Source organism: Microtus oregoni, unplaced genomic scaffold (assembly GCF_018167655.1).
Source record: "Microtus oregoni isolate MIOR12 unplaced genomic scaffold, Mior012 000002F_ref0000024, whole genome shotgun sequence".
Classification (NCBI taxonomy): Eukaryota; Metazoa; Chordata; class Mammalia; order Rodentia; family Cricetidae; genus Microtus; species Microtus oregoni.
The window spans coordinates 89,625,707-89,642,717 of record NW_024543061.1 but is presented as its reverse complement, the minus strand read 5'-3'; the positions used below and the strand labels follow the sequence as shown (position 1 = coordinate 89,642,717).

The window sequence follows — 17,011 nt, the reverse complement described above, 5'->3', positions numbered from 1 at the left end:
AAGTTATGCTACTTTAGTAAGTATAGTATTTCTGTCATTATATCAAAAGACAAATCCCAAAATATAGCAATACTTAATGAAAGCCATTTTTCTAAATGCATGTCTATGTGCACTTGGATTCACGTAAAGCAAAGGTCACAGCAGCCTGCTTCATAACTCAAACTAAAAGTCTTACCAAGAACTGTCAGTATAAATTGTCTTACTTATATACATTGCATTTGTATTTGATTCTGAAATTATATAAAATATAAAATACTTAAAAATTTTTATTAAATAAATTTGTTTACTTATTTATTTGTGTACATGTGCATGTGCTCATGTGCCATTTTTATGTAGAGAGGTCAGAAGACAGCGTGTGACAGTCAGTTCTCTCTTTCTACCATGTGAGTCCCAGGAATTTAATTCAGATCTACCAGGCTCGGTGGCAGGAGCCTTTGACTGCTAAGCCATCTCTGTGGCAGTTAAAATTGTGTTTTTAACAAAGTTAAAAATTAAAAAGATATGTATATAAGCACATGGAAAATGAATATGTATTTTTAGCAGATATGATAGACACATAATTTAATATTATGCAACTTAAATGTGATTTAAATATAATTTAAAATTTTAAAGAAATAACATTGATGTGATCTACACAACTTACCATTTCATAAATTTCCCCATTAAAGTTCTCAAAATGAATATGTATTTTTGACAAATATGATAGACATGTAATTTAATGAGATGCAAATTAAATGTGATTTAATGTAATTGAAATTTTTAAAGAAATAACATTGATGTGACCTACACAACTTACCATTTCATAGATTTTCCCATTAAAGTTTTCTTCATAAAAAATGTGAGCCCAAAGTCCCATACTGCACTGTATCATGAGTGCATATGTGTAAATGAAGGTAAATTTCTCAATTTAGGTAAGTAGGTCAGAAATTCTTGCCAACATCCACTTGTAACCATACCTACCATGTGTGAACACAGGCTGGGCTTCTGTAACTCAGCATCTGTCATGGGTATCTCAAGATAATGAATTTGGAAGAGGGTTTTGAACCTTTGTGAAAGAGTACTTGTGCATGTAAAAAGTAAGTTCAATAATACTACATATCTAATAGGCTCTGTGATCAGAACAAGAAAACAAACACAAATAATATGCTTGGCATGATTGCTCGAAAATGACATGCATTTTCTAACATTTGGGCAAGACTTATATACATAAACCATCAAGGAAAATATTATCAAAATTCTACTTAAAATGTGTCAATAAAAAAGTTGCTGTAACGTTTTCAATTAATCATTTCTATAAAGCAGTCGTTCAAATGGTTTGCTAAATCTCTACTATCATGGGCATTGATAAATTAACAGGGATCCTATGTTCTAAAGAAAAAATCAACAACAAAAGCCATTCAAATAAACTATTCAGCATTTTAACTGGCCAAAATTGTAGAAGTATGTGTAAACGAGAGATTTAAAACACATGAGAGGGTGAACTGTTAAAGAGGTGAGCAGTTCATGTGCAGTATATAAAATTCACCACAATTAAGCTGATTAACACATCCCCTTACATGGTAAAATTTTTCCTTAATTTTATTGTTATAAGAACATTCAAGATCTTCCTTCTTACAAAATTTCAAGTATGCAGTAAGTTATGATCAACTGTATATGCTGTGGTATACTTTAGACCCTGGAAATTATTAGTCCTTCATAATAAACTCCCATATTCCCAACATATTCTGTGTAATCAGCCCATGACATCCTTTATTTGTTTCTGCTCCTGTAAGTATGACTTTTATATTCCACATAGAAATAACCTTTTGCATTATTTGTCTTCCTATTTCTGGCTTTTCACTTAGCTTGTGTCCTGCAGGCTCATCCTTTTCATGAATGATGAGCATTCTTACTTGGGGAATCTTTAATCACAGTTCAGTCTGTGAGTGGAAGCATCCAGGTGACTGATAGGTAAACTGATTTTACATTCTTAACACTTTTGTAGGTTTTATCTCTACTAACTTTTTCTATTGAACTCTCTATTTTCATTTTCTAAAATTATGACACCCAAAATTCTATATATAACGTAAGTGAAATCAACTAGTGGCAAGAGTCTAATAATATTTAAATATTTAACTACTATAAAAATAAATCAATGTAAAAAGTAAACTAAAAATTAAACAAGATGTGGCAGTGTAAACTATAAATGCAGATAAAATCAGTGCAATGCCATAAAGAGTTCACTTACTAATTCATTACTTCTTATTCATTGGTGCCCTACTATATATGTATCATGCCTGTTAAGGTATGATAATAAACAAGATGTTATGAAAGTTATAGCATGGAAATTTATTAATAGCAAAACCATTTTAATTAACTTGTGTTTTAGGAAATGCTTTATAAATAAAGGAAGTTAACATCAGAATTCAGAAGATATGCATCATAAGGAAACAACATCACAGTCAGATGACACTCTCACTTGAAGAAGACTCACTTATTTCTGTCCTGAAATAACTTTTCTTCTCCAGATCTTCTTCATAGCACTTGTCATCTCTGAGTTTCTCAGAGTGTATATCAAGGGGTTCATCATGGGGGTAATGACTGTATAAAACACGCTCAACATTTTATCAATGGGGAAAGTTTTAGCAGGCCGTGCATACATGAAAATACAGGGAACAAAAAAGGAGACAACTACAATGATGTGAGAGCCACAGGTGGAGAGAGCTTTCCACCTCCCTTCCTGACTTAGGTTCCTTAGAGAGTACAGGATGACAGCATAAGAGACGAGTAAAATCAGAAACACAATCGTGCAGATCAGTCCTCCATTAGCCATCACTAAGAGGCCAATGACATAAGTATCAATACAAACAAGCTTTAATAATGGGTACATGTCACACATAAAATGATCAATGATATTAGGACCACAGAATGGGAGTCCATAAATAGTACTGAGCTGAATTACTGAGTGAAAAAATCCTCCAATCCAAGATGATATCAACAGCACAACACAAACCCATTGCTTCATGATAGTCGAATAATGCAAGGGCTTACAGATGGCCACATAACGATCATAGGCCATCGCCAACAGAAGAAAGACCTCTGATCCACCAAAAAAGTGTTCTGTGAAGAGCTGAGTCATACAAAATGTAAAGGATATTGTATTTTGACCAAAGAACAAATCTGAAATTAATTTGGGAGAAATGGCTGATGAATAAATGATATCCACAAATGACAAGCTAGCAAGGAAGAAATACATTGGTGAGCCCAGGCTGTTACTAACAGTTACAGTAATAACAATGAGCACATTTCCCACCATGGTCAAAATGTAGGAGAGCAAGAACAGAACAAAAAGTCCTTTCTGCACCTTTGGATTCTCTGAGAGGCCCAAGAGGACAAAGTAAGTTACATTGCTCCTTGGTTCCATTTACTTTTTTATTGGTTCTGATTTCATATGTGAGAAGATTTTTACCTACAAAACAATGAAAATATCTTTAGAGAATGATAAAATCAGTGCTCCTTTATTCATCTATTTAAGTAAATATATACCACATGTGTTTGTGTAAAGTTCCCTGTTATAAATATATTGATTTCCAAGTCATTCAAAGCAAGGTTCCCTGCCCTAAGTGATTTGATATGCAATGGTGGGGTCAGTTGATAAAGACCGGTTAATAAACATCAACATAAACATTTATTTATGGCACACTATAGATTCACAGTATTGGGATTTCTAATAAACCAGTTTCTAGGAATACTTCTCAGAGGAAACAAGTTTACGTGGATTTAAAGGAGAGGTAGAGAGCAGTAGAGAACAGAAAGGAATTCCATGATGAGATGCACCATATATGAAATCACAAAATATAATTCTGAATACTAGGGTGATTTGCATATTAAAGTAGAATGAACTACAAATATATGTCAATAGCTGTATTAGTTAAAGATCTTTTCTTTTAAAACAATGAATACCTTCCAGGTTTTTTTTTAACTTTGGTTGTGAACCTAGACTTTAATGGCTGAACCATCCCTCCAGGCCCTTTCTTCCAGTTTCTAAAAACATTTTTCATTTCTATTTGAGACCTCAACCGCAACTACCTTACCAACCGTGCTTCTGAGAACATTCTGTTCAGGGTGTAGTGGGGGTGGGTGTGTGCGTGTGCATATGGTTGCATTCTGAAGCTTCCACTTTCAGTTCTCTACCCGCAGCAAATTCACCTTTCCGTGCCCATTCTTCTACAAGCAAGCAGTATCTTCCTTCAAGGGAGTTCAGGGTTTTTTTTTTTCATGAATCCCAAAAGTGTTACAGCATCTTTCCAATACCCACTTCTGCTGCTTTAGATATCTTTTGTAGCAACACTTTTTTAGTTACAAAATTATTGCTCTTTTGCTATAGTCTCTGTTAAAAAGAAAAGAAAAGGAAATTAAAATGAGAACAAACTGGGATTTGTTGTCTAAGAGCCCTGCATGCTAGAAACTCAAAACCAAGCAGACCCAGTGATGGGTCCATCAGCAGACCATTAGGAAACCATCTTCTTCTGTACTCTAACCTGGCATCTCCAGTACCAACTGTGAATTCCAGTGGTACTCTCCCTGTGCCAAAATTTCTTACCTTTTTATTTATTTATACTTTATGGCAAGTCTCATGTAGCCTAGGATTGACTTCAAATTTACTATGTATCTGAGAATGACCTTGAACTCCAAATCCTCCTGCATCCAGCTCTCAAGTTTTATAGTTATAAATATGGGCCACCATGCTTACTCAAATTTCCCTTTATAATAAAGTCATCAAATCATAAGGGATTGTTACCTTTCATAATGAATTTAACTTGGTTATCTGTACCAACTCTCTGTCACAAAATAAAGTCTTATTCTGAACTCCTCAACGTTAATGTATACATATATGGAAGGGATAACAATGAAACTGTAATATTTCATGTAACACAATATGTGGCCCAGAACTAACAGAATCTCAGATGTCTAGCAAGATCATTGACAACTCCCTTTTGTGTATTAGGTATCCCTCCTGTTCCCAACCTATAAATGTGTAAAACACTCCAAAATAGTATGTCTTCAGTAGTCTCTCTCCCTTCATTTTCAAACTGTTGTCAATATATAATTATATATTCATTGAGTACTTGCAAAATAAATTTAAAATTGTTCACAATGAATCCATTCCTTCTAATTTTCTCTAGTTAAATAATATCTTTTTTACATGTCAATACCAATTCTAAAAGTTTCCTTTACTCCTTTATTGTTTTCTTGTTACTTATTCATCATTTTATGAAGTCCCATTGACGTTCCTTGCCCAAAACACTTTATGTGTCCCGAGTTTCATTTATCCTTTTAGATAGACTAATTTTAGAGACAAGAATCCGGTCACATCATCTAAAATAATAATGAATGCTATACAACCTGCATTTGACAAGTGGCTATTGTAATGATCAAGATAGACTTCCAGACAACACAAAGAGTCATTATCTACAAGGTGTACACCAGAGGCTCAAGGAAAGGAACCTTGGTATTGGCTTAGGAATCACTTTTCAGCATGAATCTTCTACTTTCCAAGTTGGAATTGTAGCTTTTAAGGACATGAAACAAGCACTAACAATTTCCTTTGGTTTTCCAAAACTATACTCATTTACATGTTTCATGCAATCTTCCAGTAACTTTTTGCAAGCAAAAGGTTTCTCAATGTATTGTGATCAACTCAATTGATATAAGATTCAGTGAAAAGTTTACCCAGTTGTAAAGTCTGGTTTCCCCTACTAATTCCTGAATTCTTAACTTTTGAGAGTTTCTTTGAAGTTTGAAAGGGACTTTTTACTTGACAATAAAATATCTTCTTCCATTTGGGTATGCACATAGAAGTCAAAAAAGTTACATTATTTCTTGAAGGTATTTTTGAAGGAGTGTGGCTTGTTTTCTGCTCTTCTGAATATTTCAGAAAATTGTTGTTTACATTGTAGAACTACTTCAAATGAGTGGAATGATGGAAACAAAAATTAATGTTTTGATGTTAGAATAACATAAATTCAGGTAAATCCTGCATCCACATAATAAGATCCCACTAACCTTTACAACAAGGAAGATTTTGCTTTCTTATTTTCTAACAACTTCAATAAAGAATAGCTGCCCTCCATGTGTTTAACCCACCTCCTCTCCTCTTGACAAATACATCCACTTGAAACTGGAGGGAATCCTTTTGAAAAATCATGTTTTAGGAAAAGAAAGTGTTTCTGCGTAATTATATAAGTTACAAGGAGAACTGCACATTCTTCCTGGCAGAAACAAAGATCATAGGAGTTTTTTTTTAATTATAAACTGATTGGCCCATTAGCTGAGGCTTCTTATTTACTAATTCTTATAACTTACATTAGCCCATAGTTCTTGTATGAGTTAGCCACGTGGCTCAGTACCTTTCCAGTGAGGTAGTCACATCTTGCTTGCTCCGTGTCTGGATCACGACTACAGACTGCAGAATCCTCTTCCCAGAACACAGGAGGTTTTTATACCTGACAGCTGCATGTGTCATGAAATGTAGCATCTGGAGTGTATTCAAGACTGACTCTTAGTAAAATTTGCTGTGACTTCCCACTAATATTTAAAAGAACATCTATATATAAAAATTCCATCCTCTTTATCAGACACATGAGACAGGGGGTTATAAAAAGGAAAAAAAACATATTTTCAGAAAATATTGTAGGGCAATTGGCAGTAAAGATTAAAATATTATCCCAGCTCACTGTTTCTAGTGAAGATAATTTTTTCATCACTTTCATGGTTTGTTGGAGCCAATTGTTTTTTCCTTTTACTTAGTCGTTTGAGTTTTGCACAAGTATTGGTGTATAATTGTATATACTTTTAGGTATTTATTTGTTTTTAGAAGCTAACTCTTATCTATGAATTGTTTGAGCTATTATCAGACTCTATTTTGTTTCAAAGCCTATGTGATTAGCAAGATACATAGTAGTTACCAGAACAGACAAAATTAAAAATATATATAATCTTATTTGCACTGTCTTTATATATTTTTGTGCTTTTTTAAATTCTTCTTTCTCAAATTTAGGGTCTTTTAGTCTATCTTTGAGATTATAATATAATTATATCTCTCCCCTCCAAAGTGGAATACTCTCTCAAACTCTAACATATGCTTCTCCTTGCTCTCTTTCAAGGTTGTGGCCTCTTAAAATAAAGATGGAAGCAGCTTTTAAAATACAACTATAATCTATGATTGGTTTTATGCTAATAAAACAATATTTCAAGTATTATGACAGAAAACAGTGAAGCAAATTATGACTAAGGTAATTATAAAAGATTATTTTATTTTATTTTATTTTATTTTTGGATTTTTGAGACAGGGTTTCTCCGTAGCTTTTTGGTTCCTGTCCTGAAACTAGCTCTTGTAGACCAGGCTGGCCTCGAACTCACAGAGATCTGCCTGCATCTGCCTCCCGAGTGCCGGGAATAAAGGTGTGCGCCACCACCGCCCAGCATAAAAGATTATTTTAAAAGTGATTCTTAAGCTGAAATTCATAGGTGAGGTGGGAACCATTTTTATATGTTGGCAGATCAATGATTGTAAATGGTATGGCAAGCTTAGTATACAGCAAAGTAAAGCATTGGAAAACAACCAGAACAATGCCATGGTTTCGATCTCCAGCCTTGAAGGAATAAATAAATAAAAAAAAAATAGAAGGGAGCCACAAAGAAGGGGGGGAGGACTGGAGGAAATGGAAGAAAAGAAAACAAGACTAGGAAGAAGAGAGGAAAGGAGATGAGAAGAGAAATGTCTCAGTCCACTTTTAGCATTCTTAGTTTTTTCTATATTTAATTGGTTTACAAATTAGCAAGTTTCCTGATGACATTTCCATATAATTCTTAGTTGTTCTTGACCTTCCCTACCTTTCTTTCTCCATTCCTGCCCTCCTAAAGCCTTGTTTAAATCATTTAGACCCCTTTGAATTTTGCACCATATGTTTCCCTTAACCTTCCTAATCACTTTTCCCTTATAGTATGCTTTCCCACGCTCTCATGACTCCTTCTATTTCCTGGAATTTGCCCATGCTCACTCACATGTACACATATATAAATATCTGAAACTAAGACATACATATAAGAAAGAACATGTGATCCTTGTCTTTCCAAGACTGAGTCACTTTCAATATTTATTACAGTTCCTGTCCATTTTCATAAATGTTTCATAATTTCATTTTTCTTTATGGGTAAATAAAAATTCATGGTGTATATGTACAATATTCACTATCCATTCATCCATTGATGATCTGACCTGACTCCTTTTCCTTGCTATTTTTTAAAGGAAAAACTTCGAAGGAAGTAGAGATCAACAGATGTAATCAGTCTAGGAGCAAGTGAATTGGGGTAGCTTAGGAGATGTTCACTTTAGTGAAACAACAATGTAGGATGCTAGGACAGATGATGTGTGTTTTGTACTGTGTATGATGCCATGATAGTGAATGTGCTTGCTTTTTGTACTCTGTATTATACTATCATAGAGGATATGGACCATTGTACTCTGTATGACTATGATAGTGGATGTGTTTTTTGTACTCTGTACAATACTAACATAGTGGATATGGATCATTGTACTCTGCATGACTATGGTAATGGGTGTGTTTTTTGTACTCTGTACAATACTAACATAGTGGATATATACCACTGTACTCTGTGTTATGCTATGAAAGAGGATGTGTATCATTGTACATTTTTCCAAAGCCATGAAATACACCACCACAAGTGAGCTCCAATATAAACTATGAACATTGAATGATAATAATGTTATTGTGAACTGGTCAATTGTTTTAAACTCTAACCATTGTGATATGTGATAGTAAATTGGGTACTATGGTTTGAATGTGTCCCTTAAATTTCATGTATGAGAAACTGAGAGTTGAGCAGTGAGAGTGTTAGGAGTCAACAAATGAACGAATTCTCTGAAACCTAGAGATTGCATGTGAGAGGCTTCCTAATAAAAGTAATAAATAAAATGAAGCACAAGGCATTATGGTAACACAATATAATATATGAACTCTTTACATCATGCCAGATACACAGAGTGTCCAAATCTGTGAATTTTTTGTTTTGTTTTAAATTTGTTTTGCATTATCTTTGTTTTTTTTTAAATGTGAGTGACTTGGGAGATAATTACCTGTGGTTGGGTTCTGCATGAATCTGTAGAGATGAGTGATCCTTGGGTCAGAAAAACAGCACACCTTCAGACATATGTCTGTGAGCACAGGGTCAAGGTCTCAGCACTAGCAACACATCCTCTAGAAAACCTACTCTACCAAATGGACCTCAGCAAGTTATTCCTGATAGTTCTTTCACTTTGCAATTCCAGCCTTACAGTTGCTTTGTAGGCCAATATGTTACACATGATAAACCCCTCCTACTCAAATTTGCAACAGATGATCCTGTGTAATTAAATAAGAACCCTGGATGGTTACTAAACTGATCTTAATGTCTCCATTTCTATTTATTAGCAAGAATTAAATGTGATCAATGTTATAAACAAAGCACTTATCAAATATCTCTTTTTAAAATGAATTTGTTCTTCAGTGTCAAATGGACTTGATGATCATTTACTTAGCGAATGTTTGTGTTATACCAAGTTTATGTATTACAAACAAGGTAGTGGATGAAGTAGCCAATGTCTTTACTTTCACAGAATTTATAAAGCACATAAGATACTCGATGGTGAAATGTTATTGAAAAAAATGTTAAAGTTGTATGTTGTGATTTAAACAGTGAGTATGGATTGACATAAGTATTCAAAGACCTATAAGATATAGGACTTTAACTATAGAATAAAGAGAAGTAAGGATGCAGCCTTTAATTCTACAATTCAAGAAGACAAGTTTGTGATTATCATCATTTTTAGGGAGATACTTTCTTTTTTAACTTTTCATTGATTTATTGTGGATTTCACATAATATATCCTGATCCCACTCATCTCCCCACCCCTTCATTTCCACCCTAAGTCCTTGCAAGCCCCTCAAACAAAATTGAGAAATGAAACAAAAAGACTAAAAAGCCAAAAAACAAAACAAAATAAAATTTTAAAATCTCAGCATTGAAATAATAGTGTGGCCCAGTGGGTCAAACAGTATATGTACCCTTTATTCTATACATCTTTATACATTGCAATGAATCATTGGTCTCTGCTACACTATTGGTACTGAGCGTTCACTGGGACTCCTCTTGAATACCCTATTGTTGCCTTGTGTCATGGAGATCCTGTAACTTTGGGTCTGCAGATCTGACCCTTTACATGCTCCAGCAGTTTATAGATGAGGTGGATATTGGAATGGGCTATCTTGTAGTCCTGGTTCTGGGCCTGGGTGGTAGCTGAATTTGTCAGCCTGCCAGCCTTCCCCTCATTGTTACCACCCAGGCAAACTCTCCAGCACTGCCCCAGCTAGCTCACCCAATGGAGCAGACAGAAATGAGTGAGATCAGTTCTGCTCTCACACCCTCAGGCTCAGTTAAGCTGCACTCACACCAAGTCCAGCTCTACTGTTTTGCCCAGGTGAGGTGCAGGACCTACTCTCCAGATTGCTACACTTGGTGAGGGGCAGGACAAGCTAGCTCTTCTCTTCTCATGTCCCCAAGGTCAGCTCTCCCACGTGTTGGAGGTGGCAAGGAGTGGTTTTGCTATGAAATATATAACCTAAGATTATTTAATAATGTAATATTTTAATAGGCAAGTATATTAATTCTCAAAGTGTATATATAGGGAATTTCCTTGGTTAAACCCAGAAAAACCTACCGCAAATTAAGATATGTCTGTCAACAACAACCCTCGAGCCTCAGACTACTAGAGCTGTGTCCTTAGCCCATACAGTTGAACAAGAACCTTAACCAACTCTCAGAGCAGACTGAAGTTTGGCAAGCAAATGAACAATGAATAAATCTAAGTAGGATATTGTTATAATCATAATTTAATGTTCAATTATTCCTCAGAATGTTTGACATATTATAGTGACACACTTTAACATATAGTGCTCACCAAACTCAGAATCTTAAGAGTAATTTTTCTCTATACCATTTGAAAGATGATTTATGTTATGTGATTCTTTTTCCACTGAAGTCAACTTTTGACCCAGAATTTCTTCATAGCATTTTTTACCTCAGCATTTCTGAGGGTATAAATTAAGGGGTTTAACATAGGAGCTATCATTGTATAAAATACAGCTACAACTTTATCAATAGAGAAGGTTGTTACTGGGCGCAGATACACAAATATGCAAGGCACGAAGAATAAGATGACCACAGTGATATGAGAGACCCAGGTGGAGAGGGCTTTGCGCCTTCTCTCCTTGCTGTGAGATTTCAGAGCATTTAAGATGACTATATAAGAGATAATCAGAAGTACAAAGTTTAGTAGACAGATGAATCCACTGTTGGCAGCAACAAAGAGACCCAGAGTATGTGTGTCCATGCAGACAAGTTTCAACAATGGGGTCAGATCACACATAAAGTGGTCTATGATATTGGGGCCACAGAAAGGCAGCCAAACCGTGAAGAGGATCTGAATGGTTGCATGAATAATACCTCCAGCCCAGGCCACTCCCATCAAGAGGCCACACACAAATCTGTTCATGATGATTGCATAGTGCAGGGGTTTACAAATGGCCACATAGCGATCATAAGCCATCACTGTGAGAAGAATGATCTCAGCAGCACCGAAAAAATGCTCAGCAAAGACTTGAGTCATACATCCACTGAAAGAAATGGTTTTCCTCACAGAGAAAGAGTCAGCCAGCATCTTAGGAGTCAAGGATGAGGAGCAGCAGCCATCAATCAGAGACAGAAAAGAGAGAAAGAAGTACATCGGAGATCACAGGGCCCTGCTGCTGCTGACAGTGAAGATGATAAGCATGTTGCCAACCAGGGTGAGGAGATAAACAATGAAAAAAAAAACACAATAAATGAAAATATCTGAAGCTGCATATTTTGAGTCAAGCCGATAAGGATGAATTCGGTTATATCATTCATCTTCTCCATCAATTCAACGGAAGTGACAAATGAAAGTTCTAAAAATAAATGAGACACAAGACTTAAACTCTGTCTGAGTTCTTGCTTTTGGTTTCTTTTGGCCCCATACCATCCTACATTTGAAAAACCACTAAATGAACTCAGTGGGTAATAAAAAATTTATAAAGTTGGGAGGGAGCCTGTTGAGGAGGATAAGGGAAGGAGATAAATATGATGATATTTAATTGTATACAAGTATAAAATTCTGAAGAATAAAAACTTAAAGTAAGTACTATGTCATAACAACTGTTTAATTTTTTACGTTACACATGTAATAGTGAAAATGTTTATTTTATTTATAATTTCTTCAGATGTTTTCAATTTTTTAAGTTTAGTCAAAAATGTTGTTTTATTTATTTATTTTTTTTCTTGGAAAAAAAAATTTTCCACCTCCTCCCATCCTCCGATTTCCCTCCCCTTCCTCCCACTTCACTCCCCCTCCCCCCACTCCTTTCCCCCTCCCTCTCCAGACCGAAGAGCAATCAGGTAGAAAGTCCAAGGTCCTCCCCCCTCCATCTAGGTCTAGGAAGGTGAGCATCCAAACTGGCTAGGCTCCCACAAAGCCAGAACATGAAGTAGGACCAAACCCCAGTGCCATTTGTCTTTGGCTTCTCATCAGTCCTCACTGTTCAGAGAGTCCGGTTTTATCCCATGCTTTTTCATTTCTAGTCCAGATAAAAAATGTTATTTTTAAAGTCAACCAAGAACACTGTGATTCATAAAGTTTTAATAGCCAATCTATGGTCTGGATTGGCTACAATCCATGTAGCACATAAAATCTACACAAAAACCCATGTGTCTTAGCTGAAAGTTTTGTAAACATACCATTTTTCTAGTTTTATGTTCTATAAAAGAATCAAGGACACACAGATACTTTCATGGGCCTTCTTTTTCCTACCTTTCCTGTCTGGGAGCTTCTTAGTTTCTTCAGTATGTAAGTTCAGAGGTTGTGATAAATGTCCATTACAGCAACTGTCACATAGTCTCATGCTCAACTCTCAACACTCAACAGTAGGATTCATAATGGCAAAGGTCCTGCTTACTGCATTGTAGTTTCTCTTATCTTCGCTATAGTCTCAGTACTGGCAAAAACATAAATGCTCAAAGGATTTACTGAAAGAAAGGGAAAGAAAAGGGGCAAATAAGAAAGAAAGTGGGAAAGAGAAAAGAAAATTTAAAATGATTTAAGAAAAAGAATGATCAACTATCTTCAAACTCCAGGTGTTTATTTTGGAGTACTGATTTTATTATTAATAACCACATAATATTTTATATTTCAGTTTTAGACCTATCAACCTAAAGAGAAAATATACCTAAACTTAGAATTAAAATTGTGTTTAATTTACTATTTTATTTGTTGCATAATTTTCTAGTTCTCATTGAAGTATTAATAAAGAAAATTTTTTTTCTAAAATAGTCTCTGAACATGCCTAAAAGAGAAAGAATATGAATGAAAGCAGGGGCTAGTTATGGGATTAATCCTCGATTTTCTGAAAAAGACAGAAAAGAATGAATTTCAAAAGGGAAGTTCATCTTGTTAAAAGGAAGAACAAAAACATCCTTCACAACAAAACATATTTGATTTGTTTTTCTTAGTTATGTTGAAGTTATGCATTTCTGGATTCATTTGTTAAAGTCATATGCCAATCCATAGATAAAGCCTTTCTTCCACCTTGGAAGAAACATTAAACCAAGTTTATTAAACAGATAAATGCTTAGTTTGTGTTTGTAACTACAGAGCTGGCCTAGAATCTGTAAAATACTTGAAGATAATGCAAGTAATGTGTATGGATAGGGGAACAGAAAAACAGAACAAATGAGAACAAGAAAGAAGAAAGAAAATAGGGAAATAAAAAACTGATAGGAAACAAGAAAAAATGAAGAAGAAATTTTGGAGATAGTGGACATAGAATCATCTGATAATTATAGCCCTTAGGATTAACAACTGTTGGTAGAGGCTGCTTGTTCGTACCCGGCCACCCAGATCTGAAATAATTACGCAGAAATTATATTAATTACAATACTGCTTGGTCAAGCACTTAAGCATATTGTTAGTTAGGTCTTATATCTTAAATTAACCCATTTCCATTGTTTTGTATTTTACCACGGGGCTTGTTGTTTATCAGTAAACTGGGCATCTGTCTCCACAGCAACATGGCGTCTCTCTGACTCCACCTATTTTCTCTCAGTATTCAGTATAGTTTTCCTGCCTAATTCAATTCTGCCCTGCCTCAGGCCCAAGAACTTCTTTATTCATTAATCAACAAAAACAATACATATACAAAAGATCTTCCCACACCCAACAAGAACAGAAGAAAACACCGACAAATAAATATCTTTGGTCATTCTTACAGACTATCAAGGGAGAGGGCTCAGTTCGCATGATTCCATACAAAGTTGAAAACTATACCCTTACCATAAATGCAACAATACTTAAAATAGACTCTTTCAGAATTTGCCTCATTGAAAAATTTGTGCAACCAGAACAATTGTCATGTTAATTTACTATTAAAAACAGTGTTTATGTAAAAGAAAATCATAAAATATAATTTAAAAATAAGAAAAGAAAATCCATGTTTATCCTACTTACCAATATTTAGGTTACCTGCAGATCTGAGATTTCTCATTTCAGCTAATGATGTACTGTCCCAAAGAGTAGATATGCTGATACTGTGTTTAAATACAAGTTTTTCATTTTTTATTTCTTGAGATTATAACTTATTTATATTTTTCCTCCCTTTCCTCACTCCAAATCCTCCCATAAATCCCCACCCCACCCTCCTTCAAATTCTTGGCCTCTGATGTTGAAAACACAGAAATGGTTCCTGCAGCACTGATTCACCTAGTTCTCTGTGAGACTTAGAGAAATCATAAGGTTTACTAATTTTCATCCAGTGCTTTGCCCAATACTGGCAATCTGGACACTAGGAACTAGGTCATCATTAAAAAAAAAAGCAAGCAAGATGGATTTCCAGGTACCAGCATCTGAAAAAAACATTCCCTGGGTGTGAACCCTCCTGCAGCCAATGTTTACAAGCATTCACTTAGACTCTTAGAGCATGGATGGGAAGCTCCGAGTGGCATAGTTGGTCCTTGAGCGTCAGACTTCTTCCTCTCAGATTCCAGTTGCAACTGTGGAGTGTGACTGAGAGGAAAGACACTACCTTTGATGAGGACTCTGCCCAGAAATCCTAGTATCTTGCACTTTCAGGCTTAAATTCTTAGAATATAAATGCATGAACTTGATAATAGCAGTAACTCCACCCTGTGCCATTTTCACAAGGGAAGGACAATTAATTTTAAAAGCCATTGCCAAAATGTCAAGCACTAATCACATCATCTTACTATCCTTCTTAAGGTGAATAAGACTGGTTAGAAATTCATCTACAGCACTGAGCTAATCATCAACCTGAAATCAGAGTCTGAAGAATTTATCTCTCAAGTTTTTCTTTAGTGAATGTTATTTAAATAGCTAAAAGTGACTGTGGTGTGAGTAACCAACTGCTCTTTGGTTAAAGCCCAGGCTTACTCCTCAGGGAAGAATGGGGATTAAGGATTGGTATTGTGAGCCTGGGTAAGAGTCCAGATCTTAAGAGGTAGTAGGCCCAGGTGAGAAACTTATAAACAAGGCATAAACAAAATGACAGTAGTAAACTGTCTAAATACCTAAATACATCATAGACAAAAGTGGTTCCCAGTCTCATTCAGAGGAACTTCACCTTACAATGAATGGTAGTGAATGCAGCCACCCATGACTGCTCAAGACACAGAATAAGTGACAAATATTTTTAGTCAAACACAAAACAGGCACTAATATCACCCCTATAAGGCTCAGAAAACATTGCAGAAAAGGTGAAGTTTTTAAGAGTTGGAAGATAGGGTAAAGAGCCACAAAATACCATTACCTAGAATCCATACAATTGCAATTATTAACTCACACTAAATGTAGCTACCTGTACTGGGCCCACACAAGACTATGCCTAACAATAGTCAAGAAAGGGGGAGATCACAGGCTCTAATTTTTTAAAAGATTTAATTTTATTTGTGTGTGTGCCTGCCTAGTTTAGGTGTAATCACACCTATGCAGGTGCCTGTAGTAACCCAACCAATGATGATTCCCAAGGCACTAGGGTTATAAGCAGCTATAAGTTGCCTGATTTGAGAGCCACAAACTGGACTCAGGTACCCTGCAAAAACAGAAAGTGCTCTTAACCTATGCATCATCTCTTCAACTCCTAAGCCTTTATTTGTTCTTTGGCAATTTCATATAATATATTTTATTATATCCATTCCCCTCCCCCAACTTCTTCCTGGTTCTCCCTACTTTTTTACTCACTTAATTTTAAGAATCCAACTCATTCTCTCTCTCTCTCTCTCTCTCTCTCTCTCTCTCTCTCTCTCTCTCTAGCAAATAAACAAAAAAAATGTAATTTGGTTTGTATTGTTCCCTAGCATGGGTCCTTCCCTAGTGTAGTCCTTATAGCAGGTGTCACTCCATTGAAGAAAACTGACTTTCCTTTACCGAGCAGCAATCAAATACCAGTAGCTATTTAGAGAGGATTGAGGCTTCATAGCCATCTTTCCCTGCCCATGCTGGGATTTTGTCTAGCATAACCGTATGTGCAGATGTTATGCGCATGCTGACACAATCTCTGTGAGTTGTGCATCTACCTTTTTCTGTCTGGAAAACACTACCTTCTTGAGGTTATTGGCCACCTTGAACTCTAACAATTTTTCCACCCCCTCTTCTACACAGGTATCTGTTTAAGTCTTGAACCAAACCAATGTCTGTTGTAAATAGGGGCGGCGGGGCTGCGTTCCCAGCACCCCGGCCGCCTGCTCGGCTTATGCCCGAAATAACAACACACAAACTGTATTCATTTAAACACTTCTTGGCCCTTTAGCTCTAGCCCTTACTGGCTAATTCTGATATCCCGATCAATCCATCTCTAATAATCTGTGAGAACCGGTCTTACCGGGAAGA

General features: G+C 35.7%; 1 protein-coding gene and 1 pseudogene across 1 annotated transcript; both read right to left on the bottom strand.

Moving 5' to 3' along the window:
• Positions 1-2,473: 2,473 nt before the first annotated feature.
• LOC121442043 (olfactory receptor 4A47-like) lies at positions 2,474-3,406 on the bottom strand. The gene has a single exon (XM_041643486.1). It carries the CDS (start codon positions 3,401-3,403, stop codon positions 2,474-2,476), a length of 930 nt encoding a protein of 309 aa, XP_041499420.1. The 5' UTR covers positions 3,404-3,406.
• A 7,674-nt stretch (positions 3,407-11,080) lies between these two features.
• Positions 11,081-11,997, bottom strand: LOC121436961 (annotated as a pseudogene).
• Between the last annotated feature and the right edge of the window lie 5,014 nt (positions 11,998-17,011).